The sequence below is a fragment of the Triticum aestivum genome, chromosome 5A (genome assembly GCF_018294505.1).
Source record: "Triticum aestivum cultivar Chinese Spring chromosome 5A, IWGSC CS RefSeq v2.1, whole genome shotgun sequence".
Taxonomy (NCBI): domain Eukaryota; kingdom Viridiplantae; phylum Streptophyta; class Magnoliopsida; order Poales; family Poaceae; genus Triticum; species Triticum aestivum.
The window spans coordinates 695762346-695781948 of NC_057806.1; the positions used below are offsets into that span (position 1 = coordinate 695762346).

A 19603-nucleotide genomic window follows, 5' to 3' on the forward strand; every position below is an offset into this window, starting at 1 on the left:
TGCCAAAGCAACACCGTTGTTTCGTGAAGCCTTTGCCCAGGAAATGAAACTGTAGCTTTTCTATAAGTTGCGATGGTTTTGTGTAATTTACTAGCGCGATGCGTTAACGTTATATTCTTTCATAGTTCACACGTGTAATTAAACAATCATTGAGATCTAAAAGGGCCTCTAGAATTTTCACAATAAATAAATAAATAAGAGGGCCTCTAGAAAAAAAACGATCATTGAGATCTAACCGGGCCTAAAACGATCATTGATTGAAAAAAATAGGGTTTCCTCTCCCCAAATATACGTGCGGCCAACAACCGCCTCTCCCCAAAAAAGCCTAGGGTTTCCTCTGCCTTCTGCCGGCACTATCGCCGGTCCTCCTCGTCTCTGGTGGTCTTAGGGCCATGGCGGCGTGGTGGATCCCGACTCTTGCATGTGGGAGGGCTCCGTTTTTAGATGTTCCTTCGAGTTTTGTTAGGGTTTGTGTCTTACTCAGGAAGACAACACGACGGCGTATTTCTGGAGATGAATAAGGTTCTCCCTGCCCAGCACCCGCCCCGATGGTGCGTATAGCATCATCAGTGTGTGCGTAGGGATGTGCTTTCGACGGATCTGTCCTTGGTGGATTTGCTTGGATCTGGTCGTAGTGCGTTTACGACTCTACGTTCGTGCGTATTCAAGTTGGATTCTTCCGATTTACGCTACTCTTCAACAGCGACGATTGCTGTTCTGGTGTGCTGGTCCTATGTGGTCTTAGCACGACGACTTCCCAACTGTCTATTGCAACAAGTTTTGCCCGGCTCCGGCAAGGAAGGGGTGATGACGGCGGCGCGTCTTCAGCTCGCTTCAGTGTTTGTAGTCGTCACTAGATGATCTACAGATCTGAATGTATTTTTTTATTATTTTTGGTATTCGTTGTACTGCCATGCCATACTTGATGATGAATAAATCGGAAGTTTATTCGAAAGTAAAAAAACGATCATTGAGATCTAAGCGGGCCTCGTGTTTACTCGTAAGCTGAGCCAAGCCAGTGTCACCACCCAATTTAAGCGGACCGGACCCCCACTCAGCTGCTACTACTAGAAGTTAAGCAAGTCGGCGACGACGACGACTTCCGCCGCCGGCTTCCTATAAAATCGGCGCGCCTCTCGTCTCCTCCGCCCCACTCCATCGTCATCGTCAGCTGCCTACCTACCTACCTCCCTCCCTCCAGCCGAGGAATCATCAAAAAACAAATGCCACTGTGATTGTGCTTGTGCGCGAGCCAAGGAGAAAGGGGGGGAGGGGATCGACGACGATGCGGATGCGGGCGCGGGACCTGCACCCGCTCTGCTGCCTCCCCGTGGACTGCCCCGGCGGGTGGTGCGCCGACCGCTCCCCGTCCTCGCCCCCGCCCGCGCCGGCGCCGGCCGCCGTGGCCGGGCTGCTCCACAAGTGGACCAACATCGGCAAGGGCTGGCGCCCGCGCTGGTTCGCCATCCTCCGCGGCGGCCTCCTCGCCTACTCCAAGATCCGTCCCCGCGCCGCCGGCTCCCCGACCCCTTCGGCGCCCGCGCCGGAGGACGGCCGCCCCAGGCTGATCGGCCCCGCCGGGTACGCCGCCGCCGCCCCCGAGGACCGCCCCATTGGGCTCGTGCACCTCAAGGTCCGTCCGCCCGTCTCATCCCATCTGATTGATCCCGCCGCCGCCGCGCGCTCCTCTGCTTCTCTTTCCCCACCCGAAAGAATCGAATTTTATTTTTAGCCTGGTAGATTCTTGCCCTTTTTTCCAGTTGGTCTGTTATTAGAAGACAGATTCAGGGAGGTTTCGCCATTGTTCCACTGCTTGCTACTCAATGCCTGCCGGCCATGGCGATGATCTTCAACTGTTAATGCTCTGCTCTGATGATAATAATCTTACTAGGTGGATTCAGAGCAGGTGGAGCTATGCGCATAGATAAAATACACAGTAACAAACAAACAAACAAATGGGAGCTGTAAAGCTAGAGAGACCAACGCGTCACGTCACTCTGAGTTCGGCCTCGGCCGTGTCCGCATCCACTGACTCTACCTAGCTTAGCTTCCACCCCACCCACATCAGAATCATCGACACCCACTTCCCAGATCTTCACAACAAGCTAGAGCTGCGACATTTACCAACCTACAGTACGTACTAAACTGTACTAGTATACATTTGTTTAGTTAATTACCTGGATTAATCGATCGATGGAGATGGCGGAACGGCGACGGCGAGTGCTTACTGCTTAGTTATGCGTGCCTTTCCTGAAAGCAACTGCCCCTTTTGAATTGGCAAAGCACACGTGAGCTTTCCTGCAACGCAAATGCTGTTGTGGGATCCAACCACCCAGACCCAGGTAGGGGTTGCCAGTGACAGTGAGCACCATCTCCGTGGAGATCAACTCACACCAATGGGGCTAAACAAGATTAGCAATGCTGCTTGCCATCTTTTCCTTTTTGCCCTTTTTTACATTACATTTTACAGCCCCCTCTGGTGAAGAAGTATCTCCTCCGGTGAGTCTCCACATATGAAGAATGACACCATGCGCTGTGCTGGGCATGTGAAGCAACCAACTGGCTTCCAGCTGGATTCGCTCTCTCGGGTTTAAACTGGGTACTGATGGGGCCTTGGCATTGGATGTTCTTGAGCTGTTGGAATCTGAGGCATATGGTGGGGAAGGGGACTTTTAGGGCCCTCGTGTTTGTGTGAAACTGTGAACCATCCTGTCTATAGTTGTTAGTGCTGCCAGGTAGCCACATTCATACCTTCAACAATTTCAGTTGAAATGATGCGGTAAAGCAAAGGCTCTACAGTGTAGTACATTCTCTCTTCTTTTGTTTACCTACTAGGAGTAATTCTAAGTACTACACATGGTTTTTTGTAGCTGTGAACAAACAACACTTTCTGATTCGCATTCCACAGAACCACACAAACAGTTGGCACATGCTTAAAATTGCACATGTTTTGGCAGAAAACTACACATTGCATAAAACAATTCAATTCTTTGGCTGCTGGCTAGTCGGTCCGGTATGCCAATTACACCGATGATTGTGTTCCACCAGTCAGGTTCTCACTTCTTTTACATGAATCGATTGTGTTTCATTAAAACATCCCCATAAAGTATGTCTGGTTTTCTTAAAGGCATATTTAGACTATTAGTTTTCTGCTGGTTGTTCTAAAAATGCATGACTTTGTTAGAATGTGCTCTTTATCGAATATAAAAAAAATAATCTGAGGGCATCTTTCTTATTAATTTGGGCAAGTCTCATTGAATGGCGTAGTGTATAGAGAGAATATGTAATCTTGTTAGATCTGCAGGTTTTGGTTGCTAACTTTATCATCTAAAATTTCGCCAGATATCATCATTCCGTGAAAGTAAATCAGACGATAAGCGGTTCTATATAATTACTCCAACCAAGACGCTTCAGCTGAGAACCAACTCAGTTAAGGATCGTGTGGCTTGGATTGAAGCCCTTGTTTCTGCGAGAAGTGAATCTTCTCCCAATGGAGTCTTACTGTATGACCAGAATGATGCATCCTTTTCTACAGACAGGCTTAGAAATCGTATGCATGCTGAAGGTCTTGGTGAAGAGGTTATTAAAGACTGTGAGCAGATTGTCCATTCAGAATTCTTGCAGTATTATACACAGATGAAACAACGTTGTGAAGAGTATTTGAGCTTTCTTGGCAGTCTTCCACAACAGCTTGAGGTAACATTTTCTCAAGACTTGCTGCTAGGTGTATCAGTGAACTCAATCTGCTCCCACTACTTTGATGATTGACCATCTCATTAATTTAACGTGGATTGCAAGAAAGCATTTGGTGCACTGTTGAACTTTTTTTAGAATCAACTGTGTGGTCCCTGTACCCTCAGTACACTATATTCAAGTCGCTTTTTGAGTTATTAGAAGAAATTATAATTTTTTGATTAATTCGAAATAATGGGTTTTGCATTTATCGTGGATTATGAAATAATCAGTAGCCATTCTAACTCTGTTTTAATTTGAGTTACATGTACAGAAGTTGAACATGCCAACCTTAATCCAAAAAAGTTCGCCCCGTCTAGAAGAATTAAGGATACCGCAGACACTTATCTCTGATTTCGTTTGACCCTTCCAGCATTGTATAAGTATTACAGTAAACTGTAGAAAGATCCTCATTTCTATTGAGATTTTTTGGTGACATAACCATATTGATTTTATTTTGGATGTGATGTGCGTGATTGCCGTAATAACTACACCCCGGGCATCCTCCCGGTGCTCAGGCCCAAACTATCACTAAATACTGCTTAATAATAATTATTAAGAGGAAAATCAGTTTGATTGACCTCAAAAGGCAGAATAACAACAGTCAGACCGGAAATTTTGGGTCTTCCCCTGCTTATTCCCAGTTGGAAACTGAACTAAGCAATATAGAGAAGTGCAATAACCTGCTCTTCATGCTGATATGCTGTGTCTTTCAGGTACTTAATGAACAAGATACTACACACTCTATCAGACCTGAATGTTCCTGCTCTGGACATGGAAAATGTTGTGGTACTTGATTTTTTTTTTTGAACTCTTTATGTTTTCTATGTTTCTCATACTAGAATCCTGTTCGCATCCATGATTCATGCAATTAGCTTCGAGGAAAAATATCAATTTGGTATTTCTAGTTTGATCGGTGTTTGTACCTTTTTTCCTCATCCTCTCAGTTTAAGCTTTTAATGCACAATTTCCAGTTGCTCTCGTGCTGTACCGTTGTCTCAAGATGGATGTTTGAACATGTTTATTTGATAATCTTTTTGTTGTTTGTTGTTAAACTGCTATCATATCACATCAAATTTTGAAAATGCAGAATGCCATGTTTATCTGTTGAGCTTTCATATGTGGAGCAAGATAAAAGAGAAAATGAATTTTAGCTTTCTGTTGTTCTTACTTTTTTTTTCTTGACCTTTTTCTATCAGAGAGCAGCAACACGGAATCATCCGATGATGCTGGGATTCAGGAGTTAGATGAATCGTCAGATGAAGATGACTATAACTTCTGTGATACAAGACAAAGTTTCAGTGATTCTGCTGCGAGTCCTGACATGAGGATGAAGCATTCAAATTCGAGCAACGATGTCCAGCAATACAATCATAATTTTGTAGAATCAAGATCTGGCAAGGGAGAGAATGAATGTTTATTGCTGCCACCAAAACGCCGCACAAAGTTGCCCGAACCAGTTGAAAAGGAGAAGGGCGTTAGTCTTTGGTCAATGATCAAGGACAATGTTGGAAAAGATCTGACGCGGGTCTGCCTGCCTGTTTACTTTAATGAACCGATTTCATCTCTTCAAAAATGCTTTGAAGACTTGGAATATTCTCATTTGTTGGACCATGCATATGATTATGGCCTAAAGGTATGAAAATGTCATCCTTCATGCATCTTTCTTGTTATTTGTTTTTTTGTTTTTGTTTCTGTCTTGTCAATGATACTTAAAATTAGTGGTAGCTTTTAAAATTTAGTGAACAACAAGATGTTTATTTCCACCATGACTCATTCTAAATGTATCTTATCTGGCTGATCTGAATTTTATTTGTTCATTAGATGCAACATGGCATCTGTTACATTTTTACCAACTCTGATCAATTAATAGTTCACTGTTAGTCTGGAAACTAGCTGGCTATAATTTTTCAGTATTCTGAGCATCAATCTGAATCCAGGGCAACAGTGTGATGAGAACTCTATGTGTTGCTGCATTCGCTGTCTCTGGGTATGCTTCCTCTGATGGCCGGCCCTGCAAACCTTTTAATCCTTTGCTAGGGGAAACTTATGAAGCTGATTTTCCTGAAAATGGAATCCGTTTCTTCTCAGAAAAGGTCAGTTATTGGTAACGATGGAACTAAGTTTAGCAAGTTTCATTCAGTGAGAATTGTCATGATATATTTCTATTTGTTCTCTACAAACAGTTGTAATTTCACTTTCTACTGTTATCTGCCGTTAGACCTTTTGCTGTTACTGTTACGAACTATACCTGAAGTCATTATGTTATTCCCTTCTTGGTACCAGGTTAGTCATCATCCAATGGTCATGGCCTGTCATTGTGAAGGAAGAGGATGGAAATTTTGGGGAGAGAGCAATGTAAAGAGCAAATTCTGGGGACAAACAATTCAGCTTGATCCTGTTGGTGTTTTAACATTAGAATTCGATGATGGAGAAATTTTCAAATGGAGCAAGGTAAAAGACCTTCCTGGAGACCACTAGCCTTTAATCATTGATTGCATGACAGGCAGACCGCCTCACCCATGCCCAAATCCAATAAACGATGCTTGTCCAGCAGGTCTCATAGTAGTGAACCCTTTTTTTTTTTTTTTTGCTTATGAAAAATCTGAACTTCTTACTCTCTGTGCCAGGTTACAACAACCATTAATAACCTTATCATCGGTAGACTTTATTGCCATCATCATGGGACGATGAAAATAAGTGGGAACAGACAACATTCATGCAAGCTTACCTTTAAACAGCAGTCGTTTCTTGAACGTAACCCTCGACAGGTAAAACAGAACATAAATGCCAGTTCCCACAACCTATGTGTTTTTCACCTTCCCTGTCATCTCCATAGATCTTACTAAGATATAGTCCTATGCAAGGTTCAAGGAGTTGTTGAGGATATTGGCGGTACCAAGGTTGCTACCCTAAGGGGAAAGTGGGACGAGAGCTTGTACTGCAATGTTACTAATGACGGAGTAAATTCCAGTGCTGAATCCACTCTGCTGTGGGAGAAACATGAGCCTCCAACTAATCCCACACGATACAATTTGTCATCATTTGCTATAACCCTAAACGAGCTGACTCCAAATCTCAAGGTACACCATTGGCAGATTCAGCTCGCTATCTCGGTACTTCTCTCAGCTAGCTCTGATACTGAAGCTCCGTTTTTGCCTATTGTTTAGGAGAAACTTCCTCCAACAGATTCAAGGCTCAGACCGGATCAGCGACACCTAGAGAATGGGGAGTACGATAAAGCCAACTCTGAGAAGCTACGGTTGGAGACAAGGCAACGGATGGTACATCTTCCTTCATGTTCTCCTACATGTTCATGGAAATAACACTTGCGTTCACAGTTCTGTTAAAGGCCCTACTTTCACAAAAATGTCTTAACTGAAGTACTGGATCTCTTCATGTACAGGCACGGAAAATGCAGGATAATGGATGGAAACCGAGATGGTTCGACAGGGACACCGAAGACGGAGCGTTCCACTACACCGGCGGTTACTGGGAGGCGAGAGAGCAGAGGAAATGGGATGGCTGCCGCGATATATTCGGTGAATTGCCCGACAAGAAAACTTATCCGGTTCCCGCTAGTGTGGGTATATAGCTCAATTATGTAGCAGCTATTCCATTTCCACCAAATAGGTGTTAGCGTGAAAAGTATTACTGAAAATATATACTACAACTACTAGCTGGCTTTCCCAATCCTCATTGTGGAGAGATGAGCTCATTCATCTCCCCTGTATGTAAACAAATACTATGACATACGACTATGGACATTATAAAATGTGTCTGTGTCCACAGGCTTGCAAGATGTAGTAGGTGCTATAGCTTGTGGTTGTTAAACCTAGATTGTCAATAATAATATTCTTCTTTAGCTGTATATGTTTTCACACAACCAATGAGTGCCTTGTTATCAAGTGCTTAAGTATAAATCTAGTGATCAAGCGCTGATCAAGAATGTTTGTGCAGTTAACCAAATCCCAGCAATTCTGCCTGGAAAGATCAGGACATACTTGACATTTTTATGTTGCACTTATCTCCAAGGTCATGATATACTTGACATTTTTATGTTGCACTTATCTCCAAGATCATGACATACTTGATATTTTTATGTGTTGCACTTATCTAGCGGTGCCTTAACCTCGACAAGCAACTCGTGCATTCTGCAGAGCCGTTGATAAACACCTAAAACATTTTTATTCTGTTCTGCTCTTACAAATTTTCATCACCATCATCACCGAGGTTCTAAAATACAATAAAACTAAACTAAAACCCAGTTCGTCATCTATCAAGCATGGACGGCCACTTCTTCGACGTGGAGTTCGATGAAGCCGGCGTCTGCCAGGCGCTTCTCCTTGTACACGTACCCCTTGGCGGCGGCGACGAAGATCCCAAGGTTGGCGGTGCTGATGGCGGCGAGCAGCCAGTAGAAGTAGTCGAGCCTCCCCTTGTCAATGTCGTTGGCGAGCCACGGTCTCCGGCCACCGGAGGTGGTCACAGCGTGCACGACGGAGACGAGACCGGAGCTGAGGAAGAAGCCAAGCGAGAGCGTGGTGAGGAAGAGGCCGGTGCTCATGGTCTTCATGTCCCTGGGGCACTCGCGGAGGAAGAAGTCGAGCTGGCCGATGTATGTGAACGCCTCTCCGGCGCCAACGAGGAGGAACTGTGGCACGATGAGGAAGACGGAGAGCTGGATGCCCGCGGTAGAGGCGGAGAGGCGGTGGCGCTCGGTTAGCCCGGCAACGGCCATGGCGAGGATGGAGAGGAAGAGGCCGACGAAGATGCGCTGGAGCGGGGAGAGGCCTTGAGGGTTGCCAGTGAGGCGGCGAGCGAGCGGTGCGATGAGGCGGTCGTAGATAGGGACGGTGAGGAGGATGGAGCCAACGAAGAAGACGGTGAGGGAGCCGGCGGGGATGACAAAGGAGGGGCCGAGACGGCGGTCCAAGGCTTGGGCCTGGGAGACGGAGAAGGTGGTCATCTGCGCGTAGACGGTCCAGAAGACGATGGTGGTGGCCCACGTGGGCAGCATCCGCACCACCTGCTTCACCTCCTCAACCTCTGTCACTGTGCACACCGCCCACTTCTTCCTCTTCTTCTTCCCCGACGACGGGGACGACGGCTCCAGCTCCACCTCTACTATTGCAGCCTGATCAAGGAACCTGCACGTGGATGATCATTAATCCATGATAATTAATATAAGCAACATCAAGAGTACACCATATGATTAGAAACTGAATTAATTAACCATTGTTCGTAAATACTCTATCTGTCTCAGTTTACTCATACTTTGTGTGTTAGAAACATTACACGTATCAAGGAGGAGGAGCCCAAAGGAGTTGTCTGCCGGATTCTAAAAACGTGAAAATAGGATAAATCACACATGGTTAGAATGTCATATTATTAAATTCTACAAAAGCGCATAGAAGCTGTTTGGTTGCACCACATGGAAAAATGCAAGAACTTCTGTATACCATTAGATGCATGGTATAGTTGTCATAGCAACAAAAGAAAATTTTCCATGAGATTACTACCAACTGTAATTTCCTTTGAAATTGCATACAATATCTCTACTATTAAAGATCAATCGTTCGGCCAACTTGATGGCGCACGAGATTATGATGTTTAGATTTGATAATAGGTCGGATGGTTTTCTTTTTAATAGCCGTCCACCCTGCGTGATGTATGCCATAACGAATGATGTAACATCCTTTTAGTTCATTAATACCGTGGGAAGGTGTTTAGAAAAAAAGGAGTCGGGGATTGCATGTTTGTATGTCCAACTCCCCCTTCGCTAGCTTCAAACAAAAAACTCCCCCTACCCACGACCCCCCTCACCCACGTCCGGCACTAACCAAGATCTAAAATATGTTGGGTGTAAGATTTACGTCGGACGTTATTGGTGTTGAACCATTAGAATATGTATGCCCTCATTGCAACGCACGAACAATTAGCTAGTAGACTATAGTAGCAATTTCTATGGTTTCAAATCATGTAGACCAAATAGATTTGTGCAAGAAACCTTTGTTAGGAAGAAAATCCTCCCGAATTCTATAAAATTTGGATTCCATACTTCCCCCTTTAAAGGGCTTTGGAGATGTCTCGGCCTCTCGGCGGATTGGATGATGAAGTTGCTTGGAGGTGGAAGAGTTGCTTTGAAGTTAATGACCATATTGGTCCATACTTTCACACTTTAAAGGGATCGGATAGGGGATCCACTATCCCCATTGTTTTCTAACATAATAGCCGATGGGTTGGTTGTCCTTACTAAAAGAGCTCAAGTCAGGGCATGATTTCTGATTTCTAGGCTGGCTCCTAATTTGGTAGATGGTGTCTTGGCACTGCTCCAATATGCTGATGACACTATCTTCCTACCGGATGATGAGCTATCTAATGCAAGGAATCTGAAGTATATATTATGTGTTTTTGAGCAGCTATCCGGACTAAAGATTAATTTTCATAAGAGTGAATTTTTTTGCTTGGGTGAGCCCAATAGTAGATTGTAGGAATACATGGAGATTTCACTTGTGAGTTGGGTTTCTAACCTTGAAACAACTTGGGGTGCATGTGGATGCTAAAATATTAAGTAACACTTGATGGGTTCTTGTCGAAGAGAAGATTGACAAGAAAATGTTTGGTTGTAAGGGTAATCGTCTTTCTACTGAAGACCGGGTTACCCTATTTTAAGGATACGTCCAAAGATGGACACACTAGTAGCATAGAAGGAAGGGCAAGACGCCCGGAAGAATGCCAATGAACGGTTGAATGCCCTCCCAACTCAGGAGAAGGTGGAAACAGAAAACTTACCACTCGCTAAAACGCCATCCATCTATGAGGCCCGCCGTATGGATAAGTCATGCTGCCCCTTCACTTTGAACCTTAGGCACTACATCCATCTCCCTAGGGTCATGCCATTGAACACCACATTGTTCTTGTGCGTCCAAAGGCTCCATAAAACAAGCAAGATGGTCATTTGAATGTCACTAGTGAGCCATCCCGCAGCTTCCTTTCTTGTCCACCAATACACCAGGTCATTGTCCATTGTTGGGATCCACTCAAGCTTTCCCCAATCCCCGAGGATAACTGACCACACCTCCTTTGCAAGCACACACCCAAGAAGAATGGGTTGAAGGTTCTCAAGTTGTTGGTCACAAAATGGACAATCTATTGGGTGCGGAAGCCCACGCCGCTCTAGCCTGGCCATCCAATATCTATCGTGTGCTGCCAACCACCCAAACACCTTGCATGTCATGGGTGCTCTTGACCTCCAGATCGTGCAAAGCACTGTTACCCTAGTGAATTCATGTCTTAGTGGCATTTCCTTGTATATGCTTTCCTTCCTAGAAGCTCCTAAAGGAGTGCTAAAGAACATGGATTCTAGCAGAGCCGAGATGGTGTGGCAAGAAAATGAAGACAAGAGAAAATATCATCTAGTTAATCACACCTCCTTTGCAAGCACACACCCAAGAAGAATGGGTTGAAGGTTCTCAAGTTGTTGGTCACAAAATGGACAATCTATTGGGTGTGGAAGCCCACGCCGCTCTAGCCTGGCCGTCCAATATCTATCGCGTGCTGCCAACCACCCAAACACCTTGCATGTCATGGGTACTCTTGACCTCCAGATCGTGCAAAGCACTGTTACCCTAGTGAATTCATGTCTTAGTGGCATTCCCTTGTATATGCTTTCCTTCCTAGAAGCTCCTGAAGGAGTGCTAAAGAACATGGATTCTAGCAGAGCCGAGATGGTGTGGCAAGAAAATGAAGACAAGAGAAAATATCATCTAGTTAATCAGCCTACATTTTGCTTGCTTGAGAGTTGTGGTAGTTTGGGGGTGCTAGACCTATAGGTGATGAATAAATTTCTACTAATGAAAAGGTTATGGAAAACTGGATAATTCTGAAGGATTATGGCAACCGCTGTTGACCAAGAAATGTCTACATGAACAAACTATGTCAGGGTTGTGTGATGGAGCCAGTGGTTCACATTTTTGGCAAGGATTAGAAAGTCAGGGATGGTTTCCTTAGTGCATCTAGCAGGGTGGTTGGTGATGGGGCAAAAACTTTGATTTGGGAAGATGTGTGGCTAGGGAACAAAATCCTTATCAACTATTTCCTAGATTATATAACAACACATTTAAAAAGATGGTGACTGTGCAGCAAGTTAGTCATGATGATTGAGATCGTTTTAGATTTAGAAGAACTCGTATGAGAGACTGCAAATCAATGAAAGGAATTGAATAGTCTGGTGGATGATGTGGTTCTAATTGACAGGAATGATAGATCGAGATGGAATCTGAATAGTAAAAATAATTTTTAGGGAGAGATCATTATATTTTCCTGAAGTCCTCAATTTGGTGGGATATAGAGGTATTTGTAAGTTGAAGACCCCTCACAAAATTAAGGTCTTTCTCTGGTTGGTGCCTAAGAATAGCATCTTGACCAAAGATAACCTAATCCATAGTCAGGAGAGGCTGAACTAGGAATGAGGAGTGTCACTTTTGTAGGTATAAGGAGAGTGTGGATCATTTGTACTTTGGCTGCAACCTTGTCGAGCAGGGCGGGCTCATAGGTGTGCCAACTGTGCGGCCCGCACAGGGGCCAATTTTTTATATATAAGCCTATTACTCTCTCCGTTTCTAAATATTTGTTTTTCTAGAGATTTCAACAAGTGACTACATACGGAGCACAATGAGTGAATCTATACTCTAAAATATGTTTATATACATTCGTATGTGGTAACCATTTGAGATCTCTAAGAAGACAAATATTTAGAAACGGAGGGAGTAGCAATCAGAAGGGCATGAGGCTAGTTTCTGGAATCTGGACGCTGGGCTACATGGGGCGTTGGTCCGCATTCGCGACTCTGCTGGGCGACTCGATCGTGGGTGTATCACGCGTGTGCGTCGCTACTCGCTCGCGAGACGCCAGCACTTACGTCCCCAAGACCCCAACTCCCTATCCAACTCCAGGTCGCGACTCGCGGCGATCCGATTCCATACGAACCAGGGTGTGATGAACCCGGCGAGCGACGACCAGCGACCAGCGATGGCGACGGGCCTCCCGATTCCAGAACAATCGTCTTCCTTCCGGCGTGGGCGATGAGCGATGACGACTCAACGAGTGATGACAAGCGAGACGCGACAATTCAATTTCTGATCTCCGATCCAGTGCCTGATGAGTCGATCCTCTTTTGACTAGTAATTACTAAATTTCTGATTAATTTTGGCTACTGACGGCAGAGGAATCCCTAGGGCCTAGAGATCGATTCTCTTCTCGGTCAATGATCGTCGTATAGACTAGGTGAGTTAGAGGTAGCAATTTTGTTAATCTTCAATAGTTCAATCTTATTTTATTCATCTCTGTATCTTGTGTTTCAAGAATACATATTTGAATCATCACAGGGAAACATTAGTAGAAAAGTTATGTAAAATATTATGTCATATACATTAGAATTTTGAGAGCTGTAAACCTTTATTATGCATTAAAGTTCATAGGAACACAAATAATATTAATTTTTCATGTGAGATAGGGCCTCGTTTTAGAGTTGCACAGGGCTTGGATTTTGCCGGCCCGGCCGTGTTGTCAAGCTTGTCTAGCAAGTGGTCATTTGTGCTCTAGGCCCCTGAAGGGTTTTGTACTCCAGGCCTAGAAAATAGTTACTCCTACCATCAGCATGATTTTTTTTATAAAAAGGAAAAACTCTATTTACCGAAAAAGGCTTTCGCCCCTCTTTATATATATATATATATATATATATATATGTATATATATATATATATATATATATATATATATATATATAAGAAAACTCTATTTCTAGTCTTCCAAATAGTCGAGCAAATAGTTACTCCTACCATCAGCACTAAATGCCTTTGGTTTTCTTGGGAAAGAGTGCAGCCAACCCCCCTCATCGTATGAACTAGTCTAGAAAATAGTTACTCCTACCATCAGCACAAAATGCCTTTGATTTATAAATTTTTCTTTTTTATAAAAATAATTCATGATGATCCTGGAGCCTGGCCTGTGTGCCGTGAAGCTCATGCGTAACGTGCGGGTGGAGTTTTAGTATCAGTTTTGCTAAAGCACATCTAGATGTGCCATACGTATTGCACATCTAAGTCATATGTCATTGATCTTATATTGAGATTCGTGTGAATATTTTCTTTTTTTTCCTTTTTCTCTTTATGCTTGATTCACTCACTTAGATGTGAAATAACTAGAGCACATCTAGCTGTGCCCTAGACACACCCTTTTAGTATTGCCTGGAGTGCCTGAACATGGTCTCTCTAGCCTTTCTTTTTCTATTTCTGTTCCTTCACTTTGCTTTGTAAGAAATTTGGGTGAGCGGTTTCTACTTTAATGGAAATCAAAAGGAGGCTTGTTGTCTTTTTTTAAAGGGATCATATAAAATTCTTTTCCGCAAAATAAAAGATCGTATGAAATTTACTTGAAAAAGGAAAGCTGGTCAGTGCGCTTGAAATCTGAATTGAACGGTGGGAACGTACAAACTCATGCTAGCGCCCGTACAGAGACAGCACGTCGTGGTTGCAGCAGGTTCACCGTTCACATGCATGTGACTGTGTGTGTGAGTGAGCACTGAACGCACGCCCGTGAACTGAATGAACTAAACTGATAATGTACAGATCAGGGCGCCGTGAAAAGCAACACCAGAAGTACTCTCCCCATCCCAAAATAGGTGCTCTAAAGTCGAGACACTTATTTTATTTTGAGATGGATGGAGTACTGTATGCAGTGCTAATATTATAGTATTATATGTATATATATACTCTCTCCGTTTCTAAATAAAAAACCTTTTGGATATTTTAATAATGACTATATACAAATGTATATAGATGTATTTTAGAATGTAGATTCACTTAATTTGCTCTGTACATAGTCTATATTGGAATCCTTAAAAATGCTTATATTTAGAAACAGATGGAGTGCAACAAATGAAGATGAATTTTCTGAGCCACATCGTCCAAGATTCAAAGTTAGCTGGAGAACATGCTGGCCGCACTAGTGCCAAACAAGAATGCATGTGTGGCAGGCAGGCGTATCTCCAACAAATTCTCCTCTAGCTTTGGTACTAGCAACGAAGGGAGTATAGCAGAAGCACGTGCTTGGGGCCCAACCCAACCTAACCCAACCCAACAAAAGGCTGAGCTCTTGGGTTTTTCTTTTGTGAATTTATTGGCTGGTTCCCATGCGCCACGCCAGAGTATTTCTTGGGGCACTAGTTTAGCCCAGCTATAGTACGTGCATGTACTAACATGCATGTGCTTTTGTACGTACTCCTTGACAACATTCGACCAGCTATCATGCATTCACGAAAAGAAACAACGATCAGACAGACCAGCCATTGGCCATGTGGGGGTGGGACTGCCCACTCTCTAGTGGTGCACTGCACTGTCTGCCCAATACTGTACTAAGCATATGGAACCAACTCAACCAACACCATCTATCTCATCTATCTGCCTCACAACGTTAGCTGCCAATGATCAGGTTTCAATGCTTAATTATTTACGTTTAGCTGCATACTGCCTGTATCTAGTAGGCTGGTTGTAATGTGAGAGTATCATATACTAGTATCATGCATATGATATTAGTATATGATACTACCTCCGTAATGCATAGTATCATAAGTTAGTATCTTAGGTGACCTTATTAATTGTCATGCATGACACAAAGTAGTACAACATTTAATATGATACTGTATCATGATATGATACCACATCCTCTTTTTTCTTATTTAATTGTGTGCCAATTTATTCAAAAAATCTAGTTGTCATGCATGATACCGCTTATGATAATTCCATTACGACCAGCCCTAGATGAACGACGGGCGATCAGGTCATGGGCATCACATGCACAAACAAACATACAGGTAGTGATGCATTTTTGCATGCGTGTGTGGGCATGCATGTGAATATGTGATGCTAGCGATATATGGTGGTGTCACACGCTCACAGCTCACAGGTCGATACTCGATCGACCCGTCCTACGCGCGTGACACAGATTGACAGATCACTATATGTACACATGCCGGACCTACGTGCTCACCTACGTGACAGCACACGTGAATTAAGCCACGTGCATGGTACACTGCTTTAGGTACCCCCTACGTGTGAGTGTGACAAGGTTATATATGTACCACGTACTGTGCATTGCCTCGTGGACTACTACACTACACTAAGCATACATTGTTCTTGTTCAGCACAAGATAATTATGGTGTCATGCATGATGTGTCTACCTAGTAGTGATCCATAGATCCACACGATGCCATGACACATGCCAGACTAGAAACCAACGACGCTATCGATAACAACTATAATCCCGGCCGGCGCCAATCAAAGTACACACTGCTACAGCATATTATATTTTGAATGAATTACTATGGTCCTGCATGCAACGCCGCCCGCCACCGACAAATTAATTAATCATGGAACTATGCATGGAAGCGGATAGGAACGTTGTTAATTGCAGTTACCTGCACTGCTTGGAGTGTGGCAGCTTCCGCTTGCCCCCGACGTCCTCGCCGGCGGCCGCCGCGTCGTCCACGTCGTAGAGGGAGGATGGGTCAGACGGCAGCGGCAGCGCGCGCTTCCTCCAGGCGGCGGCGGTCACGGCCGCGATCTGCGTCAGCGGGCTCCCCGCCAGCTTCTTGAACCGGTACCTGGGGGTGCCGGCCAGGAACACGCCGAGGCCGGCGAGGATGGCCACCACGCACGCGCCGTAGCCCCAGCGACGGCCCACGTTGTCCTGCACGTACACCAGCACGGTGACGGCGAGGAGGGAGCCGAGGCTGATGAAGAAGAAGAACCAGCCGAAGAAGCGCGCCATGCGGCGCCGCTCCCCGGCGTGGGACTCGTCGAACTGGTCCGACCCGAACCCCGACACGCTCGACTTGAGCCCGCCCGTGCCCAGCGCCGTCAGGTAGAGGCCCAGGTAGAGCACGCCGAGCTGCGTGCCGGTAGGCGGCGCGCAGCCGGGGACTCTGCCGTCGCCCGTCGGGTCCTTGCAGGGGGGCGGGCGCAGCCCCGGCGCGGCCGTGGAGACGGTGAGGATGGTCATGCCGGCGGCCTGCACGGCTGTGGAGATGGCGATGGTGAGGTAGCGGCCGAGGTAGGTGTCGGCGACGAAGCCGCCCAGGAGGCAGAGCAGGAAGGAGGTGCCGAGGAAGTTGGTCACCGCGTTGGCGGAGGCGGCGTTGCCCAGGTGCATGGTGGCCGTGAGGTACGTGACGAGGTTCACGGCGATGCCCAGCGTGGTCAGCCGCTCGTTGAGCTCCACGCCCAGGATCATGGCGGCGCTGGACCACCCGCCGGAGCTGCCGCGCACGGCCGGCCGGCCGCGGTAGTCCCACGCGTCACCCAACGCCTCGCTGTCGCCGCTGTCATCCGCCGCCGCTAGAGTGGCCTCCGCCGTGGTCTCTGGGAGCGGTGCCATCACGGATGTCTCGATGGATTGATCGGTGGTACGTACGCGCGCTAGTGAGCTGCCTCAATCACTCACTTCATTTATATCCAGCCACTCAAGCCGAAGAAGTATACTACTACGTCCGTACAGTGCACTTGTTCTTATGACACCAACTCTCCCCCGGCTCCAGTTAACTTTCAACTTATGAGTTGCGAATTGAACAGGACAAACAAAGCCACTACGATAGTTTTCAAGATAGCACCAAGCTTGTTATTGGTTCCAGCGCTACACATATGGCGTTGCTGTTGTAACATCTTTGTAGCAGTACACGATTGAACATCAAAGTTAATTGGGGCGGTCACTCCAATACATATACATACATACAATAAAGAGGGGGGGGGGGGGGGGGGGGGGAGAAAGTACTCCTACATTGCTACTCTTGTCGAAACCAAGCATATTTGATTGGATATACGTACTTGCTATGCCGTCCGTACACCTGGCTAGGACTTGTATTTGTCTTTTGTTTCTGAATTCTAAAAGCTTTGGATTTGGATGTATGGACGGATGGTCACGTCGATCTTTGTTTGCTTTGCCGAACTTGTAGTTGGTTGAACCGGTCGTGTCGTCTTTTATTTCCTTCCTTCTTTAATATAGTACTGTATAAACATAGGGAGTGTCTATTTGACACTTGACTGTTTTTCAATCCGGCAACATTCAAATTTCCTCACAAATGAACAGATAACACCTGTATAACCACAAAACAACTTGACACCAAACAGGGACCAACCCATGGAATTACAATGCAAAACCCTGGAACATACACAAGGTATTCAGGGTCATTGTACTGTAATTACATTGTAAATACCCAAGTATTTACACTGTAAATTCAGTACAATGGCCTGGAATTTACACTGTAAATACAAACCCTGGAACATACACTATACAAAGGCATGTATTTACAGTGTTTTTCAGGGTGATTGTACTGTAATTACACTGTAAATATCCGGTATTTACGGGTATGTTTGGTAGGGTGGATGGAGGGTGTATGAGGGCAAAAGTTCCTAATCCGACCCACTTTTACTTGTTTGGTAGGGTGCATGGGCTCACCTGAGCTATGCTCATCTGATGCATAAAAGTGCCCTCAGCCATGCTCATCTCATGCACTCCAGACAGGGTGCATAGGGGCAGCTATGCTGGCCCTGACACTCGTCCCCACCGACTAGACCATGTCCGGATATGTTTATTTTTTCAAAAAGAATCAAAATTTCAAATTTTGTTTAAATATTCGAAAAACTTTAGAATTTCAGAAAAAATAAAAAAATGAATTTCAAATTTTTTTAAATTTTCAAAAAAAAATCATAATTTCAAAATTTCTTTGGATTTTCAATAAATATCTGAAATTTAAATTTTTCTCAAAAAATCATAAATGTTCGGAATTTCAAAAGTAAATCAAAATTTGTTTGAATTTTGAAAAAAAATAGAATTTTAATTTTTATAAAATATTCAAATTTTGTTTAAATTTTCAAAAAAACTCATAATTTCAAATATGCTCAAATTAAAAAAACAGAATTTCAAAATTTATTTTAATTTTCCAAAAAAGTTTAGAATATCAAAATATATTTAAATTTGTGTTGACATTTTTTTCGATTTTGTTCATCATTCAAAAAAAATATTCAGAATTCGAAATTGTTCAGCATGTCTAAACACATGCAGGCTGCCAAACAAAATCTCAGCTCAGCATGTCTCAGCGCATACATCACTGCCAAACAACAGCAACTGCATGGACTTAGCATGTCTACACTCAGCATGTATGAGATAAGAACAACTAAGTTAGGTCCATACATGCTACCAAACACACCCTACAATGTAAATACCGGGTATTTACACTGTAAATACCCGGAATTTACACTGTAAATTCAGTACAATGACCCTGTAACTACACTGTAAATTCAATACAATGGCCCTGGAAATTACACTGTAAATATAATGCAAAACCCTACAACATACAGTGTACAAATGCATGAATTTACAGTGTAAATACCCAAGGTATTCAGGGCCTTTGTACTGTAACTACACTGTAAATACCCAAGTATTTACACTGTAAATTCAGTACAATGGCCCTGTAATTACACTGTAAATACACAAGTATTTACACTGTAAATTCAGTATAATGGCCCTATAATTACACGGTAAATACCCAAGTTTTAGCACTGTAAATTCAGTACTAAAACCCTGGAATTTACACTGTAAAAATGCATATATCTACACTGTAAATTCAGTATAATGGCACTGGAATTTACATTCTTAATACATTACAAATACAGTCCAAAGACCTTGGAATTTACATTGTATAAACATAGTAAGCACCCAACATTTACCATTCAAACTACCGATTTACACTGTAAAAACACCTCATGCCACCCAGGATTTACAGTGTCCAAAACCAGGAACTCACACTTTGCT

General features: G+C 44.2%; 2 protein-coding genes across 3 annotated transcripts; one reads left to right on the forward strand and one right to left on the reverse strand.

The window, feature by feature from the left end:
• Positions 1-1068: 1068 nt before the first annotated feature.
• On the forward strand, positions 1069-7603 carry LOC123106087 (oxysterol-binding protein-related protein 1B). 2 transcript variants are annotated; one of them, XM_044528294.1, is made up of 10 exons: positions 1069-1633; positions 3343-3696; positions 4449-4521; positions 4932-5368; positions 5673-5828; positions 6019-6186; positions 6363-6503; positions 6600-6815; positions 6903-7016; positions 7139-7603. In XM_044528294.1, the coding sequence occupies exons 1-10, from the start codon at positions 1286-1288 to the stop codon at positions 7325-7327; spliced, it is 2196 nt and encodes a 731-aa protein (XP_044384229.1). In that variant the 5' UTR covers positions 1069-1285; the 3' UTR covers positions 7328-7603. The 2 variants fall into 2 exon arrangements, 1 of the variants encoding a protein (XP_044384229.1); XR_006451199.1 differs by having other exon boundaries at positions 1076-1633; positions 6589-6815.
• Positions 7604-7799: 196 nt separating this feature from the next.
• On the reverse strand, positions 7800-17299 carry LOC123106088 (protein NRT1/ PTR FAMILY 6.3). Its single transcript, XM_044528295.1, has 2 exons — positions 16212-17299; positions 7800-8882 (listed from the first exon to the last, which is right to left on the reverse strand). The coding sequence occupies exons 1-2, from the start codon at positions 17168-17170 to the stop codon at positions 8012-8014; spliced, it is 1830 nt and encodes a 609-aa protein (XP_044384230.1). The 5' UTR covers positions 17171-17299; the 3' UTR covers positions 7800-8011.
• Between the last annotated feature and the right edge of the window lie 2304 nt (positions 17300-19603).

What these genes read in the sequence shown, in the direction of transcription:
- LOC123106087 (XM_044528294.1), top strand. Translation starts at nt 1,286, where the DNA reads ATGCGGATGCGGGCGCGGGACCTGCACCCGCTCTGCTGCCTCCCCGTG. An exon ending in TTGGGCTCGTGCACCTCAAG is followed by an intron (nt 1,634 to 3,342) that starts GTCCGTCCGCCC and finishes AAATTTCGCCAG; the next exon opens with ATATCATCATTCCGTGAAAG. An exon ending in TCCGTTTCTTCTCAGAAAAG is followed by an intron (nt 5,829 to 6,018) that starts GTCAGTTATTGG and finishes TCTTGGTACCAG; the next exon opens with GTTAGTCATCATCCAATGGT.
- LOC123106088 (XM_044528295.1), bottom strand. Translation starts at nt 17,170, where the DNA reads ATGGCACCGCTCCCAGAGACCACGGCGGAGGCCACTCTAGCGGCGGCG. An exon ending in CCACACTCCAAGCAGTGCAG is followed by an intron (nt 8,883 to 16,211) that starts GTAACTGCAATT and finishes ATCCACGTGCAG; the next exon opens with GTTCCTTGATCAGGCTGCAA.